Source organism: Zingiber officinale, chromosome 4A (assembly GCF_018446385.1).
Source record: "Zingiber officinale cultivar Zhangliang chromosome 4A, Zo_v1.1, whole genome shotgun sequence".
Lineage (NCBI taxonomy): Eukaryota > Viridiplantae > Streptophyta > Magnoliopsida > Zingiberales > Zingiberaceae > Zingiber > Zingiber officinale.
Genome location: NC_055992.1, coordinates 141,467,367 through 141,493,202, shown reverse-complemented (window position 1 = coordinate 141,493,202; position 25,836 = coordinate 141,467,367). Strand labels below are relative to the sequence as shown.

The 25,836-nt window shown below is 35.4% G+C and overlaps 1 protein-coding gene across 1 annotated transcript; it reads right to left on the bottom strand.

Moving 5' to 3' along the window:
* Window positions 1–4,821: 4,821 nt before the first annotated feature.
* LOC121971518 (DNA mismatch repair protein MSH7-like) lies at window positions 4,822–22,008 on the bottom strand. Its single transcript, XM_042522831.1, has 17 exons — window positions 21,602–22,008; window positions 19,947–20,478; window positions 19,643–19,738; window positions 19,075–19,130; window positions 16,050–16,116; window positions 11,477–11,572; window positions 9,774–9,905; window positions 9,665–9,698; window positions 9,536–9,583; window positions 8,632–8,831; window positions 8,251–8,377; window positions 7,855–8,132; window positions 6,989–7,174; window positions 6,465–6,878; window positions 6,284–6,380; window positions 6,063–6,190; window positions 4,822–5,482 (listed from the first exon to the last, which is right to left on the bottom strand). The coding sequence occupies exons 1-17, from the start codon at window positions 21,940–21,942 to the stop codon at window positions 5,015–5,017; spliced, it is 3,300 nt and encodes a 1,099-aa protein (XP_042378765.1). The 5' UTR covers window positions 21,943–22,008; the 3' UTR covers window positions 4,822–5,014.
* Window positions 22,009–25,836: the final 3,828 nt, after the last annotated feature.

The window sequence follows — 25,836 nt, the reverse complement described above, 5'->3', positions numbered from 1 at the left end:
TGGACCAACTCTGTTGAGCTCCTCTTTGGTCAATCCACACTGGAGGGTGCAGGTAGCTCTGGCGTTGGCTTCCACTTTCTTGATGAGGGAGGGTTCCCAGTCTTCGCAGGGAGTAGGTTTGCCTCAGTGTCAGTCGGTAGTTGAAATCCAGTTCGGATGATCATCCACATCTCGAACTGGATCTTTAGAAACGTCTCCATCCGTCCCTTCCAGTACCCAAAATCTTCTCCGGAGAAGAGCGGGGGACAGACGGTGTTGAAACCCTCTTGTTGGGCCATTGAGAGAATATGCAAAAAGGAATAGAAAAAAAAATATGTCCCAAGACTACGTCTTGGATTAGCAGTGCGGGAGTAAAGACTTGAAAAGAGAACTAACTCGAGTGGTGTTGCACCAACCTCGAGCGAAATTGATACGAACGAACGAAAAAAAAAACTAGAATATAGTAATAGTACTAATTTCAGTTGACTCCGAAAAATTTAAAACACCGCGAAAAAATTGCTTGATTGGTGGTTGCACCAGATCAATGCTACCCCGCTCTGATACCAATTGTTGAATCGAGACGCGCTAGAGGGGGGTGAATAGCGCTCGCGGCTATTTTGTTTCGATTATCGGAATCGTAAAGGCGTAAGAGTTAAAGCAACGGAATAAACAGAGAACAATCACACAGAAAGACGCAAGGGATTTTACTTCGTTCAGAGCCTAGATCGACTCCTACTCGAAGGCCCGCGATCCTTGATCGCTTTGCGTGGGCAACAACTATAAGCTCGATAAAAATGATTACAAGATGAAGTACAATAGCTAACAATAAACAATTGAATTATACCGACGACAGTGAGAAAAACTGAAGTTTCGGAGCTCCGGGTCGTCGGGTGGTTGTCACAGCAGTTCGGGATCGTGTCGTTAGCAGTTGGTTGCAGAGAGATTACTTGGAGTTTCTTGTCATGAGCTGCTGGTCGAGATCCCTTATAAAGGGTGTTCAATGTGCCTTCTACTGTTCACCAAGGCGCCTTGAATGAGCCGAGTCAGCCGCAGAGATAAGCGCTGAACTGGTCGAACCTTATCATGATAAGGTTCAAGGCGCCTTCAGCCTCTCCAAGGCGCCTTCATCAAGCTGTCCAAGGCGCCTCCAAGCTTGCTTCACAGCCAGCTCAGGCTTTGCACCCGAGGCGCCTCCAAGCTCCATGGAGGCGCCTCGGTACTGTTCATTCGAGGCCAATTTTACACTTTGGTCCCTGCAAGATATGTTAAACTCAAAAATATTCTGCAGCACAAAGTTAGCTCATAACACATAAGTGATAGTATAAAAGTGAAAGTTTGACAGTTTCCGGACTGTCCGAGTCTGACTTCGGATTTCCGACCGAAAACCCTAGGTCGACCCGACGCCTACTGTTCCCTCTGCGGGGAATGCGTCCTCACCTACTCCACTCAGGAGATTTACCTACTGCCAGTGCGATCCTCCAGATCGACTGGACTTTTGCTCAGCACTCGAAGCTTCCGGACTTTCTGCTGGACATCCGCTTCCTGGCTAGTTCAGTCTTTCACCTAGTTCGCGACACCAGGACTTTCCACCTAGGGTTACCACCTTCTAGGACTTTTGCCTGAAGCCTTCGACCTGCCAAGACTTTCCGCATAGGGTTACCACCCCCTATGACCTAGGGTTACCACCCCCTAGAGTTTTTACCTGCCTAACCACAGTTAGGACTTTCCTGAAACACTTAGTCAAGCACGTTAGATCACAACACACCTTAACTTTGAATCATTTGCCATTGTCAAAACTCAGGTTCGATCGTTGGATGCTTCCCGCACCAACAATAGGGATTGAGTTATTCTCCTAGGTTGGGGTAGGATTGGACTTCTCTTGGAATTTTGACATTCTTGGCATTCTGGTTATTATCTTCACAAACGTGGATCATGTTCCTCTCCTAGGGAATCTTAAGATGGAGAGGTCACTCCACCCTCACACCAACAACCTCCTACACATTTAATATGACTTTATTCGACTATGCTCCTCAGTCTTACTTGAAGGGGAGACATTTGATGCACCTCGAGTAAACCTAGTTGGGTCATTGCCCTAGTTTAGTCATGTGTGCGACAGACGTCCTCAATACCAATAGGACCCCACCAAGCCCCGACCTCTTCTACCTACATGGCCACAATGGTCTTTAGACAACAGTCACAGGGAACCCTAGCAAAGTAAGTTATCTCTGACCTCAACCTCTAACAATCCCTTACACAAAATCGATCCCAATGAAGTTTCCTACTTGGAAAGCGACATCAAGCTAAGGATCAGACATCACTAGTAATACGACTCAAAAATTTTCACCTAATATATACTAATTGTAAGTGCACGGTCATTATTAAATAGTAAAATTATAGTTCTCAAGTATCATAGAGTTATGTATCAATTTATGAGCAATGGAAGGCTATATAGACGAATCAAAATTTAGAGAATTATTGTAAAAGCAAATGCACTAAGAATATGGAATAAAAAGATGAAAAGAAAACTAGTTCTTTATGATAATTTTAGGATTTCGATATGAACACGGCTATCATTGATAATGTAGTTGTAAATATATCTTTTACCTTAATGTTGATCAATCTTGAAGGTGGTATATCGTAAGGTGTCTGATGCTCCCTTTCGAGAATACACAATTGTATCTACCTTAACGTGGCTCCTACTTTTATGGTAGTCAAACTAGGATAGGCCTTTTAAGCTCTATGATAATCAATGATACCCTCAAGAGAGTTTGAACTATTTTTGTTTCTCAAGTTTAGTTCCTAGAGGTCCAAAATATAAGTTTACCTTTTGGTTCTTCCTCCTCGCCCTAAGTTCTATGCTAACGTCGGTTAAGACATATTAGCATGACATGCATATTAACAACTAAATTAAGGACCAACATATCATGCAAGAAAATGGATGAATAATAAACTACAACTATCAATTTAATATTGGATTACTCTTTAATCCTAAAATTAAGAAGATCCATCACAATGAAGAAACAAGCTAAAGACAAAGATGCTACAACTCAAAACAAAGAGAGGTTCAAGGACTTAGTTTGTAGATATCGATGATGCTTTGGGATGGTCTCCACATGCTCCTTGACGACCGAAATCTCTTGCTCCTTAGATCTCTTGGAAGACGACTCCCTTTTAGGATCTCCTGTCACGAGAACCTCGGAATGCCTTGAACTGGTGCCCCCTGGTTGTCTTTATAGACTCGAAAAGTTACCAAAATATAATAAAATTTCTTAAATTATTGCAAGGCGTCGTCAACATGACCTAGCATGCCACAGCCATGGTGTACACCATGGCTTGGCCGTGGTTCACTCTGTGTTGCTCCTCGCCAATTTTCTGAATAGAACATGGTCATGGTAGGTGCCACGGCCTAGTCATATTCCTTGTTAGAGGTTTCGGGCGATGCTACAATTTCAAGTCGTCATCCATAGGTGATACATGGTCATACTAGGTACTACGGTCAAGCTGTGTATTGTACTGAATTGTCGCTTCAATAGTTTTTTATCTCCAAACAAGCTTCAAAGTCAAGATCTTTGCTTCCTTTCATCAAATATCATGAAGAACAGTAGTCATTCGAACTAAAAAGTTAAAAATTCATACAAAAGATAGAAATTAGCCTAGAAAATACTCATGCAAGATGGTTTATAATTACTATAACATGAATATTTTTAACAAGTTAAATATATATTATAATAATTCTAAATTATAATTAGTATAATATAAATATCGTTGATCAAGTCAAGTCCGTTTGAACAGATCAGGATTTAAACTTGAAATCGATGTACCAAAAAATTAAAATTGTCTGCTAAAAAGTCAAAACTAGCCAAACATTACACTTAAGGGCAGTTCTATAATTTTGCATGGGGTTAGTGGATGGAACGTCTTTTGATTAAAAAAAAAACGGATGCTCCTTGAATCCAATAAAAAAATTATGGTGCTAAACTTTTTTAAAATAAATTAACTTAATAAAAATGTATTAACTCTTTTTAAAAAAAAATACTTTATATATAAAATATATATGATATGTTGTAAATAATATAGTTATAGTGAAGATCTCATAAAATATTAAAATCCAATGTATTAGTTGAAATGTCAAATTAATGAAATTGCATCAATCTTTCTAAATCTCAACAAAACTATAAAAATCTATAAATAAAAGAATTTAAATTTATTTTTAAATTTTAGATGCCTTTGAGTTCCCATTAACTATTTATGATCGATTAACATAATGAAATTAATTATTTTATTATGATTTCTAATATGTAGTGACCCACCGCAGGTTAATCAATACCGTCACGAAATCGCACTCAGCGGATTATTTTATGACTACGAAATATATATAACCGTGAGATAACGTAGTTTCGATGTAAGAATGGCGCTGCACAAATACTACTGAGTCCGAATGGTGCTCAAAGAATATATTAATCGATTCACTAAAGGTTATTAGTTTTATATTGTAAAAACTTTTTGAATTACTCAGTTGTATAGGCTTGATTTGTTATTTTCAACTTAGATGAATCTCTTTGAAAAATTCTCCATATTAGAGGAATAATTTCATAATTTAATCTTCTATATTTTGTTCATATACAATAACTTTATTTTATTTTAACAATCCTACTGTACTAATTTCCGTGTTTATATTGCAATTGACCAATAAAAAAAGACATTCCAATTCCTCATCATTCGAATCTCTATCCCTATGCCTGTCCTCCTCAGGCCAAACTATTATTTGAATGATAGCAAAGGCTAATCTATCACCACACAATTTCTTGCTATAAACAAAAATCGCCCTTTCCAACGACAAAGTTATCGGTAAAAACAAAAAATGCATTGCTTAACACAATAACACTGTAGCTTAACTAAGGGTTAAAAAAACTACGCCATACATTCCAACGCAAATGAACTGCATCTATGCACAAAAATGCAGACTTTCAGAAGCCTTGTCAGAAATCTATTCAATATGAATACATGCCAAATAAGATTTTATGATCGGAAGCCACTACCTCAGTTTATAAAAGCTCCTCAATTCGTGCCACAAACAAAGCAAAGTATCAGATATGTCTTCATCGCCCAAACTCACACTAGGCTTTGAAATATCCCAGAGTGATTTCAACCATTCTTCATGCAGGGTGGAGAACTCAGACCTGGCCTCACTTGACTTGAAATTTCGACTGATGAGCTGTTTTATGTTTTGGCCAGCACTTGCAGCAGCTTCAACAACTTGCTTAGGGAGGCCTGCCATTAAAGCAACTTGCAGGCCATAGCTCTCCGAGCAAGCACCGGGAGCAAGTTTGTAGAGAAAGACCAGATCATTCCTCGGGGAAGAGATTCCATCTCCCACGTGGAAAGAACAGGCCATGTGCTGTAGGCTTACATGAGGGTGTGATCCAAATTCTTTAGTAAGTGGATGGTAGTGGGTAGCAAACAGCAACCTGCAGCAAACTTTTTCCAAGAGATGGCGAAACACCTATTGAAGCACCATACATATTAAACCTATCAGGTTGAGGAAGCAAATAAAAAGCATAGAAATCAACAACACCCAGAATTTGAACAGGGTTTCAAGAAAATTCATTATCCAACGTTCTAAATGAAAAAGGTACTTATACCAGGATAAAAATGCTAGAATCATCAACTAATAAGCAGAATGGAAAAAGATTATTTCACCTCTAATCTATTAGATAAGATACCCCACCTCTATAAAACATAATTGCAGAAAGTTTAAAGACAGATATGTGAACTCTAAATTACCTCTTGCATGTTGAATATGGGTACATACATTTTGCTAATTGCAAAATAATGGTAAAAGCTGAGATGGATGTACCGTGTGCAAAAACCAGGGAAACATATGGACAACTGAAGAAAAAAATCCAAAGTTCAGGCTCACTATTTCTAGCCTTTTGGTAATCTAAAACAAACAATCCTATCAAGGAATTAATATAATTTTTCAATTATTTAATTCAAACAAAATATAAACTCTTAAAAGTGTCATCTACTATACACTCTTCTTGTGTAATGAGATTAAATTGGCTTTCCCTAAAAAAACTTACAGCATAGGCAATTGCATAACCATCAAATGTGCTTGTTCCTCGACCAAGCTCATCAAGCAAAACAAGAGAATCTTTGGTAGCATTCCGAAGAACTGATGCTGTTTCTGAGCACTCAACATAGAACGTGCCTAATGGAAAACAAATTTAAAAGATTAGTATACATAGCATGCTCTATGTAGCATGAGAAAATTTGTAAGGATAGAAATATATGAGGCACTAACTTTCACCAGACATGATTCGATCAGTTGCACCGAGACGTGTAAAGATGGTATCAACGGGGGATAACATACATTCTTCACAAGGTACAAAGCAACCTAGCTGCAAACAAGAAAACATGGAGATGAAGAGATGACATTTTAATGCTTCAAGTAACATGCGCAGGTGAATTTCCTCTAGTATAACCTGGGCTAATATAACTGCTAGGCATGTTGCTCGCAACAATGTTGACTTTCCACCCATATTTGGTCCAGTCAGCAACAATGCACAAGGATGACAAATTTTTGAGTCATTTCCAAGGTGTATCTCATTAGGAACCAGATCATTCCCATTACCTGAAACAGCATAAGGATGCCACAAACCTTTCATGTGAAGCATCGGACCATCCTTATCTTTGGCTAGATTTGGTGAATATGCATTCACTAAAAGAATAGGCCTACTCATAGGCATAAATGACGAAATTGATGCTCTAGCAAAGGACTGAAGCACATCAATACAATTAAGTGCATTGATGACCTGAGACCATTCAATAGCCTTCCCAGAAAATAGCTCAACTAGGACAGCTAAAGTTTCAGCATCAGAATCTTTGACAATGTGATCCTAACAATTTAGCACCATGTATAAAGTCAAATCACAACATTAAACTTAGTGGCAGCAAGTTAATTGCATTCTCAAACTGAGATATGCCAAATCCAGAGTTCATGACAAACCTGATAATGTGGAAAGTCATCCTCCAAAGCTACTTCAAACTGGTTAAGCAGATCATCAAGGCTGCTGAGGTTTGGAATATTGACAAACAATGATATTGGCAGCATTCCATGATCTTCTTTCCTTATCATATTTAACAATTCTAATCCAATTCGAAGCCCCTTAACAAGAAATCCAAATGTTTTAATCTGAAATAAAGGGTAAGGTATAAGTGGCCAGCACCTCAGTATTGTGTATGTTACCAATAATGAGATGTTCATACAATCTCCAGGAAAAAATTTCATTGATTCATCCTAAATAACATATTATACCATTGCTTATTAAATTAGTCTATGAATCGTCATGAATTTTCTGTAAGCATTGTCAAAGATTAGCCAATCATTTTTTAGCTGGAACAAGTATGATCACAAAAACAAACACTAGAAACAAGTGTTGTTGGATCAAGGTTGACAACAACCTTACTCATATTACCCTGAAGTAAATTCTTTAAAGTCATGATAAATGGTAGTGTGTGATGCAATCAGAGTGAACCAGCTTTGCATCTTGATAAAGCTAAGGGACAACAGATCAAATTCCATGACAAATGTTTGCGTACTGCTAGAGGAATCTATTCAGAGGAGAAACATACAAAATGTTAATCAATAAGACTCCTCTTATTAACATACAAAATGAGTACCTGAGGGTTCTCATAACTGCCTATTCTAAAAAAAGAGAGAGTTCTTCTCAAATGATGCTCAAGTCATAAGAATATATTAGCATATCTTTATGTTAATCTTCTAGCATTAAATGACATCTAAACTATAATTTAATAAAATAATTTTTAATCATGACAAGATGGGAACTGTAAGGACCAAGATGCATTATGTACCCGCTGCTTCAGTATCTTATCTCCAACAAATGGCAAAAGTAGCATGGATGATGAACCAACAGTAGACCTGACTCGTCCAAGTAATCTCTCAAGATCTGGAATTCTAGTCAGATAACTAGCTATCAAGGACATTATCTCTGAATTCTTTATGAATGCCTCCACTACGTCAAGCCGTTGATTGATACCAGTAAAATCCCTCAAAGGATGACAGATCCACCTTCTCAAAAGCCGTTTACCAGATGCAGTTAAGCAATGATCAAGATGCTTATATAAAGTGCCTAGAATTACCACATTCAGACACAATTAGGTAACAGGAAGGCATACATGCATGTAATGATAATATGAATTTCTCAAGCAAAAAAATCAAGAGCTAAGCCAAAAATCATGACCATTTACCTGACAAGCCACCATCAACATTATTGCTGAAAATCTCAAGATTAAGTAGAGTCTGGCCATCCATCCTCAAACAATTTTTATACACATGGTAAGAAAAGAGCTCTCCATTACGTAAAGTATCATCTAGCTGATTCGAAAAATATTAATAATCAGAACAAAATAAAAACCTCAAGAACCAAAGTCAGGGAAATATTAAACAGGAAAACAAACCTACTATGGTTGATAATTATAGAACCACAGTGGCCTTCATAGTTTCCAATTAGTTTGAAAATCACAATAACTAATTATCCTCTAATATAATCAACTCAAATCAAATTTTTAGATTGTCACAGATAAGGGTAGTGTCAAAATAAACAAACTAAGAAAAATTTCTACTCTCACCATTAGTCTTGATAGGTGAGTAATAAGCCCACCGAGAGCACATATAGCAAGGTCACAGTTCACAGAACCATCAATTGCTGAAAACCATTGCTTAGAAGATCCTTTGAAGTATCCTTTAGAACTAGCCAACTTCATAACTTCACTTGAATCTAGAAAATCTACACCAGGAGTTGTGGCAGTCAATTGTATTTTCATTGAACCTGCACTTGAAAGAGGCAATGTTGATTATATTATTGTCATTTTCTGCCAATGTTTTATTAGCAAAAGGAAGCATCACTCCAATACATTGACTTAGATAACTTTGTTATAGTCCATGTGCAATATTTTGACACCAAAAGGGCAAACAACTTTGAACATTTTCTCAAAGCATCCATCCAGATTCAATTGTCTTCCATCTTGCTCCAGCGATATAAATACAAAATCCAACCACAAATCTCAATTCATATTTCATGCAATATTTTATTTGTTCATCACTATAAACTAAAAAAAAAAATATAATATTGCTAACAGTACTAGCCACATGATCCAACCAATGCAGTGCATTCATTCACTAAGAACAATGGAGCCATAAAGTTAAGCTAGAGAATAGAAACATGCCACATAGGTGACCAAAACATTGTTAAATCAAAAGACAAACATTAGGAGTTGATAAAGATTCTAAGAAAATTCTAGAATATGACTTGCTAGAAACTTTTTAACATTCGTAAGAATAGTAAATGTTTCTAATGTTAAGCCATGTTATCCAACTATAACCAAAAACTAGGATTATATCAGACAGTGGATTTAATTGGTTTAACAGCTAGCACCAAATGGAAGTGGATAAACGCCTAATATAATTAACCTAAAATTCAAAGCATTAGTTTCCTTCAAGAAAATTTCCACATAAATGTCTTTACATGCTTACCTGCTGAAGCATATTTTTTTAGTGCAACACGAGTTGCTTCTGAGAGTCCTGAAATAATCACAATAAGAATTTCAAAGTCATTCAAAAAAGATCACATATATATAAATGAATTCCCATGTATATTCATACCAGATCTTTCATGGATAATTTCTTTTGGTGAAATCTGCAAAAGCTTAATTGGTTAAAAGTGAACACAAAATGGGAAACCTAAGATAACTAGGTGAAAAGACAAACTTACTTGCACTAGCAATGCCCCAAGTGCAGCACAAGAGTTATCATTAGAAATGGAACCCACCCAACATTTTAATGAAGCATTATCAAGGAAAGCAAATCCATAAAAAATAGAACCATCCTTAGAACCACAATCTCCCTAAATCACAAATACAAAATTAAATTAAACATGGTATCTTGGTAAAAGGTCATGAAGTGGAAGAAATGAGTTCACACAGTAATATATCCTGCTAGGCAAAGCATTGTGAATATGCTCAGTACATATCTCAGATTCTAGTATAATATGAGTTTCACATAAAACTTGGTGATGATTTGTATGCTTTAGAAGAATGAAATTGGTACGAATCTTTGATTTCTATAACAAATCACCAGACAACAATCTCCCTAAATCATGAATACAAAATTAAATTAATCATGGTATCTTAGCAATACTTCATGAAGCGGAAGAAATGAGTTCATACAGTAATACATCCTGCTAGGCAAAGCATTGCTAATATGCTCAGTAGATATCTCATATTCTGATGTGGACACCTTTATAGGACGCCACTATAATCGGAAGCAAATTACTAGCTTGGAATAAATCTGCTACTACCTAATTTAACAATTTGGAATAAATCTACTACTACCTAATTAGCTACTGAATAAATCTGCTACTGTCTATTTGGTTACTGTCCAAATTTTACTACTGCTCAAATTTGCTACTGTTATAAGTAGAAATAAATAAAGGGCATTTATTTATTTGATTCTTTGTTTCCTTTAGGGATTGTCTTTTCCTTTTTCTCCTTGAATAGTCCATGTAATTAACTCCTTATAAAAGGAGTGTTATTATCAATGAAGAGGGGAAGAAAAATTGAGTAATTGGGACTCTGTCTAGGACGAGTCTTTCCTCCTCCCTTTCCCCCTTTCGTGTTGCATCATCAAGTACGGATCCGGATCTCGACCTGTGACTCGATCCTATACTCAGGACCAAATCATATTCTTAGTATAATAAGTTCACTATTTCATATAAAACAGCATGGTGAAGTGTATGCTTTATAAGAATGTAAGCGGGACGAATCTTTGGATTTCTACAACAAATCACCTGACAACAGTTAATACATTGGTATTAGTAGTCAGCTATGAATTCTTGAACCATGCTGCTAGTCCACTGACCATGAGCAGTTTATTACATGTTGCACACCACAAACAACCTCATAACATCATCCACCATTTCCATATTTGTATGTATTTTATAGTTGCCACAACATGAATACATTTCAAGGTTATCCATTTCATAACTTAGTAAGGATTTCTCCTTGTAAGATTCTGGTGTTCGGACCAACACACTATCCAAGTTGTTGTCAATATTAAGTTTTACAACCTCTAGCCTCTTCTTTTAGCAGTGAAATCCATGATCAAATAAAACAACAATATTGTAGCAATTTTTTTTTGGCACCTCTCACAGCCCGTCCCAAGTTATATGAAGAGAGATAAATCACGAATAAAACAACAATATTGCTTCTATTGCAGGAACTTGACGGTAACTTTTCATTTCTGATAAAGGTTAAAGGTTATATTTGAAATAAATCAAGGAACATATGGAAGATCTTTGCCTTAAACATGAGACACGTATTAATTGGAGGGGAGGAACTGAAGTTTCAGTAAATATTTTCACTTAATAGCCTGATGAAATATGATTCAGAAATCGTCAAGCTCAAGATGCATGCAAACCTCTTTCAGAGCAAGAAGGTGAACTGCTTCTGCTTCCATGTTGCCATCACTTGGTGTGCAAGGAGTTGATACATTTACAAGTTTTCTTTGGATGACCTGGATAAAAGACATTTAAGAAGCACAAGAAGCTGAATCAGTTGTGTGCAAATTTACACAACAAACATATAAGCATACACAACCACAATTATGTAAGTTAATATAAAAAAAATAGACAAAATAAGTTGGTATGATATGATTTATGCTGATCAGTGAAAATTAGTTAGACAATAAAGTTGGCTGTGGATACACCTGCAGTCCAACTTGAAGTAAAAAACAAATAAAAAACTTAAAGACGAAAGTTCGTATCACTGAGTTTCGATACAACGCAACAAAAAGTAGGGACTAGCATGGCCTGTGATTCTTCACAAGATAACACATTTAAGAAAAGTAGTATAGCACAAGGTGACACAACAGGGTTTTACAATCACCAAGGAGACCTTGGTCTAGAACATCCACTGAACAAGCAATTGTTTGGATATGATCCAAGCACTTCAAGTATCTACTATTGAAAGCAATGTGGCTGCTCTTACCATGCTAGATCACTTACATAGAGAACTTACTTCTATATGTGAAACTCGAATGCATATTGATTAATAGCACAAATGGATTTTATAATGTTGATTTATAGAAGGTACTACAAATTGTTGTAGCTACTTTGTAGTTATGCTGTTATTTCACAAGATAGTCTGCAAGTATGAGAGTTTAACTCTCGAACTAAAGAGCTTAGATTAGATGAAAAATATAGCTCCTCCAATGGATGTCCTAGACCATGTCTCCTCTATGATTTGTGATGGTTCAGCCTACAATGATAGTGAGAAGCCTTGTGCTGAGTATCACACACTTACATGAAGGATCATTAGCCTTTGTATGATGTGGCATGTGGATATTTCAAAAACAAGATACAATTTTGACTTGTTCTCAAAATCAAATGGTTCACAATTTGTATTTTTACACCATGATAAATTTTACATATAAACCATACTATTCTTACATATGAATCATAAGTGAAAAAAAAAACACCATGATTGATACATTAAGAATCTTATTTTATTCAATTCTAAAAAAAGAAAGAAATTTTATTAAATGTTAAATTAACTGACTAAAGAGAAACAAATTCTTACGCTTATAATAATATTTGCTGGTTGTTGTTGATTAGAAATGGTTGCTGGTTGCTCCTGTTTAGAAAATAACAGAACAGAAAAAGAGAAAAGAGAATAAAAGAGAGGAAAGGGGAGGAAAAGGAAGAGAAGAAGAAGAAGAAAAAAAAAGTTAGGCTTTTGAATTTTGAAGAAGGAATTAATGGTTTGGAAAAATAGAAGTTATCCTTTGAATTTCTAAGAGAAGGGGTAGGAATTTATCTTGCTGGTCATTAAGTAAGCCTCCTCCCTAACCTTGGAGTCATGAGTACCAAGGTTGATACTAAGGTTTTTCCTATATCATTGTTTTTTTAATTAGCTTCTGGATTTATTTTGTAGGGCAAATTGAATAAATTTTCAATCTTCAAGTGGAACCTTAAAGACTTCTATCAGCAAAGTTCTCCTGTAAGGTAAGAGTTATTCTAGCTTGTCATCATGTTTTAAGTGATGTGTGTGTATATGCATACTTATCTGCGTGTATATATTATCGTTTGTGATTTAGTTTATGAAGTCAATAACATAACTTTTGAACATGTCATTTACTGTTGGTATAACTGTGATATTATCATTAAGTTCAGGAATACATGACTGATTAACCAATATTAAAGTGAAGGTTGTGAGATGGACCCACCACTGGGGATTATGCATTGGACATGTCGACATGGTTTTGTTATATAGAACTAATTCTATTCAAGCTATATGGTCTTTATAGACTGAGTCACAAGGGTTAAGTGTCACAATTTTGGACTTGTGCTACTAAAGTAATTGTGGTCGTAATCTATGCATAAGATAGTATGCAAATTGTTTGTGTTATTTCAGGGGGCGTTTGGTTTAGGGGAATAGGAGTGGAGAATGGGAATGGGAATCATTGATTGTCATTGTTAATGTTTGGATTATAGGAATAGGAATACAAATAAGGAAATGAATCCTTGAAATTGAGTAATGACTCATTCTCATGTACCTCCCCTTCAATGAGTCATTACCCTAATTTTATCAATCAAAATATTTCCTTATTCCAAAAATACTCTTGACCTAAAATTAAAATTTTCTCCCTTAATATCAAATATCAAAATATATTTATTTATTTTTTTTTTCATATCACTTCTCTCTCCTTGTTCTCTCTCATCATATTTTCTCTCTCATCATTTTATCACACACTTTCTCTCTCCTTAATCTCTCTTATCACACTCTCTTTCCTCTTTTTTTCTCATTACACTTTCTCTCTCCTCAATCTCTTCCTTCTTTTTTTTCTCATCATACTTTCTTTCTCCTCAATCTCTCCCATCACACTTTTTTTCTTTTTTTCTCATCACACTTTCGCTCCCATCATACTTTCTCTCTCCTCAATCTCTCTTGTCACACTCCCTCCTTTTTTTTCCTCAACACACTTTCTCTTTCATCATACTTTCTCCCTCATCATACTTTCTCTCTCCTCAATCTCTCCCATCACACTCACTATTCTCTTTTTTTCATCACACTTTCTCTCTCATCACACTCGCTCTCCTCTTTTTTCATTACATTTTCTCTCTCTTCATCCTCTCCCATCATACTTTCTCTCACATCATATTTTCTCTCTCATCTTCTCTCATCATGCTCTCTCCTATCACTCTCTTTTCTCATTTTCTCTCATCACACTTTCTCTCTCTTCATTCCTTCTCATCACACTTTCTCTCTCATCATACTGTCTCTCTCATCATTCTCTTTCATCATATTTTTCTCTCACATTCATCTTTCTCTCACATCTAATTTTTTCTCTTATTTTCCTTTAAGGATAAAAAAGGAAATTTTGATTTATTCCGATAGAAAATATGCAAGTAATCAAACATTGCTTTTAAGAGTGATATCCATGCTCATACCCATTCCCATTCCACAATACAATGATTTCCATTCCGATTCCTATTCCTAGGAAAGAACCAAACGCCCCCTCAATTATTAATCATTTCTTTTTAAATAGAACTATCTGTACTTTAAGTGACACTAGGCTAGAAGGGTTTTGAGAAAGTGTTCCTTGGATTTGTAAGGATTTTGTAAGAAATCATCTAGTAAATGATTTACATAAAAATCAGATATGTCATGTGGCCTTGCATATTGCTAATTTATTGAGCAAGTACGTGGCATTCTGGAACATACTATAGTTGGGGTGTGAGAAGTACATAATATTTGTAATATATAATATGTATAATATAATGTTTTACCTTAGGGATCATTTTAAAAGGCCTGACAATTTAGTGTGCTTCTGAAAGTGTAAAAGTTTAAGGAACACACGCACCACCACCACACACATTTCCTTATCCCCCAACACATGTCTTCCCCTCTCACAACTTTCTTCTCCATAGCACAAGCCCTCCGCCCCCTCCCCTTTCAAAGTGAAAACCCACGAAATCTCCTTCCTCTTCCATTCCCAACAACATAAAGAATCAAAAATATAAACACTCTTTAACAAAAATTTACTGATAACAACCTTAATAAAGGCATTCCTTGGTTCATTTTTTTTTATGTGTGTCAACTGTCAAGCAACTAATTGTTTGGATTTTTGTTTCTTTTACAAAAATAAGAATAATATTGGGCATATATGAGGAGTGCAAGCTAACATTATGAGAAAAATTTAACTAAATCGTGATTGTTGTAAATCAAACACCTCCTTGACTAAAAAGAGTACAATATCAAAATTGAACCTTCTTGTCCAATGGAAAGAATGAACAAGAGGAAGATGATAAGTTATCAAAAGTCAAGTTCTTAAGTGGAGGAGAATAGTAATAATAAAGACACAGTTAAAATAAAATTGATCATGAGTCCATGATATCATTTTATTTCATTTTCAATGGGTTAAAATGTTTTATTACTTTCTACTTATCAATCCATTTTACAAAATTCTTCATGAGGTTCACTTATTGACACTATATTGTTTCAATCATTCAATCCAACTTCTATTTTTAAGTTCTCTTCTCTGTCGTTAGATAGCCAAGAACAAAACACTATCAGATAGTATAGTTAACTGACGCACATATTTCTTCTCACAATGCATCAATCCTTGTGAGATCGTTGATCGAGGCACATGGATCATGAACATTTTAGTAACTTAATCCCCATGTTAATTGTGTAAGTCATCCAGCTTAGACAGTTGTGCACTTCAGAAGTTATGCTTTTGTATTTCTCATTCTAGACCCTTGGATAACATAGGATGATCTATCTTATTGTCAAAGGTTTTTATTGCAACATATAACACATCATTTTTTATATAATTTCATCATAATATGGCACTTATACTCCCCATTCATGTATGTTTTCAGTAATAAAATGATTCTAATCAACATAAGATAAGAATGCAAATACCATCACTATCTAGAATAAAGATGCAAGACGAATAATAAAGTCAATAAATTGCAAGAAATACTTACAGAAGATGCTCCTCTAGCTTTTGCTTGTTCTGAGGTCTCAAGTTGTTCCATCCGTCCAACATTGTATCTAGGTTCAGAATGCAAATTAACCATACTAAAAACATAGTGTGAACAGTGCTAGTGTCAATGCTGAAATATTAGATGGAATATGTTATCTATGCTAAATTTTTATTAAAAAAACCCACAAAATAAATAAATAAATACTGAATTTATTTTTTAAATAAAATAAAATAAATCGAACTAATCTGTTAAAAATAGAATTTGGCTGTCGAGTTGAGATCAAATTGGGTTTGGATTGAACCCATCAAGTAAACTAGCGATTAGAGTTATGTGGGATTGATTTGGATTTGTTTCAGCCAATTCAGCTAACTAAATATTAATTTAAAATGAGTACTGGAATTTTTTGAGAAATTAAGGATAATATTTTCTCTTCTCTCTTCCTTTTTCTCTTTCTCTTCTCTCTTCCTCCTTCTCATTCTTTTACTCGCTCACATTGCATGCATCGAAGCTTTTCCACACGTCCGTTTCCTCTCTTCCTTCTTCCTTCTTCCTTCTTCCTCTTCTTCCCTCGTCTTCAAGTACCGACAACAGCACCTCTCCTCTTCCTTTTTCTTCTTTCTTTCCCTCCTCTTGCAGCAACACCAGCGCATTCTTCTTCTTTCTCTCCACTCTCTTGTTCTCATCCTCACACAGCCATCCGTCACTGCCACAACAGCCTCTGCCACCACAACAGTTGCTGCCCTCAACTCCCTCTTTCCTTCCCCTTTCACTGTTTCCCTCATTTTTCTCCCAGTGCTTATCATTTCAAAGCCAAAATCAAGAGGGAAATTTGAGCGGAAAAAAGAATAAGTCATTGTCGACTTCCTTTCCCCTTTCCTTCTCTTTCTCTTCCCTCCTCTTACTTCTTGGGCATTTGTAGCCACTAGGTGATCACTATTAGTCAAGCTAAGGGTGATCGTTGATTTTCCTCATTTTCTGAACCTTCAATATCCTCATTTAATGATGTTGTTGTACGCCAACTCATTAAAGGTAAGGTTATAAATGAACCGTATACAACCTTGGTGTTTTCACTCACTTATGTTCATTCAATAATAAAAGAATATATAAAATAAATAAGTCTTGACGCACCAGTAAAATTGTTGTCATGTGACCTGGTGGTCACGGATTCAAGTAGTGAAAATAGCCTTGCATACAATATACCCTTCCTCATGACCCTATATTGGCAGGAGCTTAAAATTTTATCGAGGTAGCAAATCAAGATTTGATCCGTTGTGACTACAAAATTTAGTAAATTTTGAGATTTTATGTCATTATTATTTTTGAATTATTTTCATATTTTATTTGTAGATACAAATTTGAGCGGCTCACACTAACTTGCAAACACTTCAAATTTTTGCTCTATATAGAGGGTTATAAAATATATCCTTAGACACATAAATATTTTTCTTGTGCATGAATAGCTAGTTAAAATGAATTACATATATACTTCTATAATTGTTTTTATAATAAGGATTAAAATAATATTTTTATAAAATAGTAAAATGAGTTTTACGACAATTAAACTATTAGGAGTAAATGATATAACATCGAGTTTCACATGGGGATTAATATAGGCAGGGTTATTTTAAAAATTAATATACTCTAAATTACTCTTCAATTGATATCTATCATTAGATATGTTTTATCTTTAATAATTTCTATTTTACCTTCAATCATTTCTGTTGATTTAAATGTTGAAACCTATACTTTGATAATATATACTTCATACCTAGAGAACACATGATAATATATAGTAAATTAGCATAATTGATAACAAAAGGTTCATTTAGAATAGTTGTTTAGACTAATTAAATTATAAACTGTTATAGAATGACAATAATGAAACAACAATGATTTTAAATAGAGAAAAGAAATACTAAAAGTGAAAACTCAGAAGCTAGTCTTATATTAGAATACCTTACCACCCACAAGAGGATGTGGTAGCGAGCAATTGCGGGTCAATACTTATTTGTGTGAGGATGCTATATTATTGTATACTACCGGTGAAGACTTTTAGCCCTTATGTGAGATGACATTCTTATACTCTGAAGACATTTGCTCTAGTAATTCAGACGTGGATTTTCATGAGAATCCTTATTGGAGATAGGTATGGAATCGGTGACAATTCACTTCTTAATTGATTGACATGGATTTTCTTAAGATTCCTTATTGGTGATAGTTATAGAATCGGTGACTAAATGGTAATAATTAAAAGTATATTATATGGTAAAAGGACAATTGAAGATAATTTAGAGATACAATAGTAACTCTAAATAATAATTGAACAAAAAAGGAATAAATATAGTTGATTAAATATATATATACATTAAAGAACCAAAAAATTCAAATTCAAAGTTGTAATATAAAACTTAGACTTGCTTCATTTTCTTGACTTATTAAATTCATTCACAATTTCATAATTACCCACTTAGCAAATTTGTGTTTACTTTGTATTTTTCTTTGTCCTTCAATTTTACAAACAAAGGTAGCATTTTGATATTTTAATTTGTTTCAGCTAGTATTTAAAGTTACTCAAAGATTTCAATGTGCTATTCTGGGTTTGGTTCTTATTTTATAATACTTTTGTTCAACCTTATAATGTTTTTGCACGGTACAATTTTACAGTATTTTAGAAAATGGAATACAAATCAATAAAGTTTATTGACCTTAATTATATGGAGTTAGTAATTGGCTATTTGCTCTTAGTTCCGTTTTATCACACTGTGATCCCGGCGCATGACAATCTTAGACACCTATATCTACAAGTTGCAAGTTGAAAATAACAAGATACAAGGCCAACAAAGTTTTTGATTGTGTGGGTATTGCAACTACTTCTGAAATTTGTCTGCCTTAGACACAAATACTTGTAGCTAATTTGGTCAGCAAGATCATAATCATGAACAAGTGATTTTGTTATGCACCATGCAAAATTGCTCCAACAATTGTAACAAGGAAAGACAGAAGCATGATAAGCTTATTTTCTTACCCCCTAGAAGTTAGTTTATGAACAGCATCATCTATTCCAGCCTCTGAAACACCAACCTGTTCGACAGAGTGGGATTTCAAATGTGAAACAAATTTTTCTGCAAATATTGCTGACAATACATGAATATCATTTAGTCAAGTATGCCAGTCTTAATTAAATGTTCAATAGATCCCTCAATGAAGATCAGATGTAATTAACCTTTCTAGTTAAACACAAATTAAATTAGTGAATTATCTTGTCTCACATATTTGAAAGGCAGGAATGATGTAGCAAAACCTCAAAGATCCATATGAATGCATAAATTGCAAAAATGTGAATTTAATGTGGAAATTTCAAAAGACAACAATAAGAAAGAAACTACAAGAAAGCTAGAAAGCTAATCCTACAGCACAAACGGAGGATGGAGAAAGAGGCATTGAATTGGACAATGGAAGGGTCAATTGGTGATGATAAAGGTAAAGGAAAACTTAACTTGGATCAACTATTTACACAATACCAAAGTTTCTTTATTCGTTAAGTCAAAAATACAAAGAATGACTGGCATTAAGAAAGATCCAGATAGTCTAACCTGTCTGCATTTACCGACACCACTAATGGTCATTTTCCAGTCAAGTTCTCTTTGTCCAATCTCAGCATCCAACTCATATAACTCATAAAACTTGCCCTGAAATAGGAAGAAATAAAACATGAATTCTTAGAAACTAGTCACAAATCACTAGTAGTAGAAACTCAAAACATTGATACACAATCATGATACTGAATATTTTCAAATTTTAAAACGTAAAGAAACATCAAAACAATGCATCTTAGAATATATTCCTGGAGATGTTAGGATAAAGATCCCATGTATAGTAGATACTACAGGAACATACCACTTTAAAGAAAATGACAACATCCATATATTGACATTTCACACTCCAATATTGCCTTTGTGATGCTGACATTCTCTTCAATGCGTCAGGTGGAATATACAGGGTTCTCTTGTCATAAAATGGATCACTTGGTCTCCTTCCATTGGCATCTCTAATTTTAAAAGGAACAAGCCACTCAAATTTGCTACTTGTACTTTCACATGAATTCTCCAGGATTTTCTTTTCAGTAACAGTCTTGCCTATTGGCTTAAACCTTTTGTTAGGACCAAACAGAGAAGAATCTTGCTTGTCAGAATCAGAAGGATCCTGTTGAATTCTCTTGAAAAGCGGAACACGAGGGCGCACAGCAGGAGTTTCTGGCCCTAGAACATCTAAATCACATTCAGAATACAGAGGTCCCAATCCATCAGAACTCTTCTTAATCGCTGAAACATGTTTGGCTGAGCATTTATCATCAGGAGTTCTATCTTTCACACTTTTCTCAGTGGAATCATTGGGGTGACAAATAAAGGAACCGCAGCAATCTTGGTTCCTGAAGACCAAAGAAAGGGAAAAGTTATGAAAAATCCTAGCACGCTTCTCTAGAACATTAGTGCATTTAAGAAGAAAATAGTTCGGACTTTCAAAAGAATTCCTTAAGAAGGTCATCACAAATCCAAGCCCCAATTTTTATCAAAATAAAATGTTATATATGCTAAGAAAATTTGGGGAAACATTCAAGCTAGCTCAAATAGTTAGGAGAACTACCTAATATCAATAAGTGCAGTGCAGGACCTTGTATGACATGATCCATACCGTAGAAGTAAAACTATAATAATGCCTTTAGTTGGGAAATTATCAACTCACTTATGTGTAGGAGTCATGTAGAGGAAAAACAACGAAATAGCATCAATGTGCAATAAGTTAGACCTAGTGGTTAGCGCCACTAGCATCCAAGTAGAAATATAATCTCACAGTGTTGCAAGGCAAGACAAAATGTTGAAACAAGTTTTAAATAACATATTTTATAGGCAAATCCACAAAAAATAAATAATAAATAAACTAAATAGAATTTGTACAAAAGTACATAGGGGTATCTAGAAGATATAGGCAGAAATGAGTAAAGTTCAAACATAGTTGCCAACGACTATTCAAAGCACCAGACAGTCAAAGAATCTAACTCTCAGGTTCCCTCATTCTCTGTTTCAATTAACAAACCTGCAGCAGGTTACATATTTCTTCTTGGCCATTTTTAATTAGCACTCATCTAGAAATGTATCTAAATACCAATGGAAATAATGTGAAACTATCTAGTACACTTAGATGCTACGTTGATGTGGATTTTCTGTATGAATGTTCCTCGGCTTTTTTGCCTATTGGCTCTCCGTTGAACTCCTCCCGTACATCCACACCATTGAAATATGTTCTCTATCTCCCCTATCTTCTACATGTAATATGATTTAAGATAAGTGAAAGGCTAATTCGTTGCCATTGGAATAGCCAAACGGAAAATCTAAAACCGATGAAAAAAAAAAATCCTCGCACCACAAGGAATGCATTCAGCCACCTAAATCAAATTTGTGTGAGCCTTAAATCCAGTTAGACCAGAGAGAAATTCACCAAAAGACTTCATGATCCAGATGAACCAAAAACATAAATCGGTAAATATTTCGTACGATTTCCCATTACTGGCGCATCCGGATTTGTCTTCCTTCACAAATTTGCTCATGATGCTCGAAAAATGATTAGCTCTTCGATCGCCATCATTGGCAGCCACCGGAATCCCCGCCGATAAGACTTGACGCCGCATCTTTTGAGACGAAGCGTCAGTTCCTCCGATCTCATCGGAGGTTTCCTCGGAGTTGTTCTTCGACTCTAATGGTGTTGGGTGCGGGGCTTTCTTTGGCTGACGTGCGTGGCGGATCGCGTCCGGAGAAGAATAGGGTTCGCAGGATCCTTCATTCCCCGGAGTGAGTTTTTGGAGGAAAGAGAAGAGTGAGGTTTGGCGGTGCTGCATCGTACTCTGCGAGTGTGAGGGGAAGGAGAGAGAGCAATGGAGGGAGATAACAAGTGGAAGGCGAAATTAGGGCGGTGTGACAATATATAGGCAGGGATTGTCGGATTAATTTTGGCGGTCAATCAAAATCTTTACACGAAACTGGAAACGTTTCATGGACTATTAATTGGTTGGTGGGTATCAGATGGGCCATGCCTTATTCATACAGTTTGTTTTTTTAATTAATAACAAAACAAAATTTTAATTTCAGCCTAGACATTATACACTGTAATTAAATTGAAACACCTAATAAATGAGCCCCTCTTGCTGGGTCACTTCGGAATTAGAAGGGGTAAATAGTTTTTCCCACTCATCGATGATAATGTTGTAATAGATGAAGTTGATATAAAATTCTTCAATGCTAATAATATAAATTTATTTATATTCATCTAAAAAAAAATGACTAATCCAAAAATTCGGCCCTCACTCACACATTCACTATCAAAACACTCCTTCTTGAAAATTATCCGGAGACAGAAAAACCTAGTACAAACTCACAAATACCGAAATACAAGAAGAAAGAAACAAGAATCTAATACAAAAAGGAATCTTACAAGATTACACAATAAAACTCTAGCTTCCTCTTCTTCTTACTTGAGTACACCTCTTGAGATGTTTGAAAGTGCAACAACACTCTTCTCTAAGCCTCCAAGAACTGATGTGTGTCATGAGCTCGGTGGAGAAGAAGATATGTGAGCGATGTCGAGCCCTATCCACAGGAATGTCTTTTATCGAACTGGTAACGGTTAGTTTTTAAAGCTTAATCGACTAGACTAGTCAATTAAGTCTTCCTAATCGATTACCGTAATCGATTAAGAAGCTTTATGTTCATACGAGAATAAGTCGTAAGCGATTAAACTCTCTTGTTTAATCACTTACCAAACTCTGTGCATTCATGAAATCCAGGCTTAATCGATCACCCTAATCGATTAAGCTACGGTAATCGACTAATCTAGTCGATTACCAAACTCTTTGTGCATTTCGCGAAAGCTGCTTAATCGATTGCCTGAATCGATTAAGCTTCAGTAATCGACTAACATAGTCGATTACCAAACCTTAACTTCCAAACCAAAGTCTAGAGTTCCCTTACCCAACATCTGGTCAACTTTGACCTGTTAGAACTCCTCATTTCCTAGCATCTGGTCAAGCTTGACTTGTTGAAACTTCTACAACAAGTGTCTGGTCACTCTTTTGACCCACTTGGACTTTTCTCCTTATGCCAAGTATCCGGTCAAATCTTTGACCTACTTGGACTTCCAATCACTAGGTGTTTGGTTAACCTTGACTCACCTAGATTACTGATAACCATGATTTTGCTATATTATTTTGATTCATAATACATGTTTTTAATTATCTTTTCATAGATTGAATTCATATATACATCATATTTTACAATTGATTTTGATCTTGGACTTAATTGTAAATTAGCCAATTATCATGATATTTGATGCTAATATTTGATTATTATTTTGTAGGCATCAAAAGGAACATGGACCCGATCAGATCGGACCCGATAAGATCAGACCATATTTACGATCAAATCTAGAGTGAAACGAGGTGATCAAGCTCCAAAACAATCATAGTCATTCATTCAAGATTGGAGCAGATCTACACCATCCATTGAAGATCCAACTCTTCCAACCTAATGAGGAGTAGATCTGGACCGTAGATGAATATCAGTACCTTTGGATCATATTTTAGGTGATCTTCCACCGTTGATTGAGCTCCGAGCATTCTCAGTCGTCCGATCAGATTGGGAGAGGATTTAAAAGCTTTGAGAAGCTACAGTACTTCCTGGAGCTCAGCGTTTCCTCACGACACCGCCACTGTTCATCCATCTTCTTCGTCCCCGCCGTAGCTTCCCATTCCACTTCCAGATCTAAGATTCACTTTTCTTCATCTCCGGCGAGCTTGCAAAGATTCATCGACCAGTATTCAAGGGACAGAGCCGTTATTTGAGGGTGTTCCCCGTTCGCGATCCTGTTGTCCGCGAGCGTCATTCCGGCAAAGATTTGAGGGTGTTCCCCGATCTGATGCTTCCATCCTCCAACTGAAGGGTATGAGGGTGTTCACCGGTTCTTCAGAGACCAATCCATCTTCATCTTCACTTCGTGTTTCCGGATTGCCAAGATTTTCTCTATTTTTCGACGGTTGGAGAATTCAGATGATTTCGAGCTCGAGAGGCGTTCCCAGTAGCTTTGGACTTCACCTGGATGAGCTATGGATTCAGTGGGTTGCTGTGTTTACTCAAGAGGTGTTCCCAGAAGCAAGCACAGTGGCACGACAATGAGGAGAGGTTTAGTCTCGGGGTTTGATTGTGGAATGCCATTTAGGTTTTGTTCCCTTATCTTTGCTTTTGAATTATCCATGAATTTGCTCAGTTCTGAAGATTTGATAGTGTAGATTGCATTTTAATTTTTGTTTAGCATTTCATAATTCAGTTTCTGTTGAGTTTACTTCTGCAATTCAAATTCTGAATTTCTTTTGCAATTTCGCTTTGATTGAGCTTTACAATCTGAATCCTGTTAAATTGTTTGCAATTCCGATTATAGCAAGATGGTATAGTTTTGGACATTAGTTTAATAAAACCTTGGATCTATGCATCAGAATAGTTGTTTTAGCTTGATTGTTAAAGTTAATTGCTATTATGAATTGGATGCTACCTCTGTACAACATCAATTGGTTTGAGTTTTTTATTTTAACAAGATCTGTAAATGTAATTGAAGTGATTGAAATGGATTTACTAGATTTGATGATACATTAGTAACTGAACTTTTGAAACTTAATTTGTTGAGTTGAAGCGGATTATGTTTGGATGTAAACAATGTTTCTTTGATTCTATTTTAAATTGATCCAGTGAATTTTTGAGAATTAGATGTGTTCAAGTTGAAATGAGAACTGAATGGAAATGAATAATAGACCTTTGTGATGCAAGAATTTTATTCAAATCAATTCTAGAATTAACATACATTTATTAGTCATCCTTGGAAAAATACAACTTGGGACTCGTTGTTACAACATTTATCTTTAGCTTATGTGAGTTTCTTAATTAATTTGATGTGTCACGTGACATGAAAAGGGCAAACATCAAATTTTGGCACCGTTGCCGGGGAGTTAACTAGTAGTATGTGTTTATTTTAGATTGAGCATTGATTGGTTTATTTTGTTAGTATCTTGATAGATTTGATTGCTATTCTTTTTACATTTTCATGTTGACTTATCTTTGAATTGTTATAGCTTTAAATGTTCATATTCTCATGTGTTTAAAATTTTGTATTCTTGAATCTTCTAACATTGATTGTTAGTATGCAGTGTAAGAACAGGAGATTTCAGTAGCATGGATCCATATTTTCATAATTTTGGAGGTGGAATGGAGAGTTAGTGTTTTCAGCTTGAATATCAAATTTACCCAACTATGGATCAACAAAATAGGTATGAATCATTTATAATGCTTATAATGCTAATTGGGTGGATAATTCATGTTTCTGGTATGAAAGTGCATAAGGACAATTTATTGAGCCATATCCAACCTACCAGAATGCATATGGGTTTCAAGAGGTTTCAACATCTTTTATGTCAAATCCTTTTCAACAGAATAATCCTCAGATGGATGAGTCAACATGGAAATTAAAGGAGATTATGCAACAAATGAGAGAGCATCAAGAGCAACAATTCTCAAGAATTCAAAATATACAAAATCAGTTGGATCAAATTGCATCATCCATCAACCAGTTTCAAATACGAAGCTCCAGTAGGGAGATGGAAAGTAGAGATTCTGTCAGGCCTGACCCTACTCTCATTTCTTCGCAAAAATTTTCTAGTATTATTTGTGGTGATAATGTAGTTGAACATACT

Excerpts from the sequence above, each read along its gene's own strand:
- LOC121971518 (XM_042522831.1), bottom strand. The coding sequence starts at position 21,942 with ATGCAGCACCGCCAAACCTCACTCTTCTCTTTCCTCCAAAAACTCACT. Across the intron at positions 20,479-21,601 it reads TGCGCCAGTAATGGGAAATC|GAACCAAGATTGCTGCGGTT; the intron begins GTACGAAATATT and ends TTTGGTCTTCAG. Across the intron at positions 19,131-19,642 it reads GTGTCGGTAAATGCAGACAG|GTTGGTGTTTCAGAGGCTGG; the intron begins GTTAGACTATCT and ends TCTGTCGAACAG.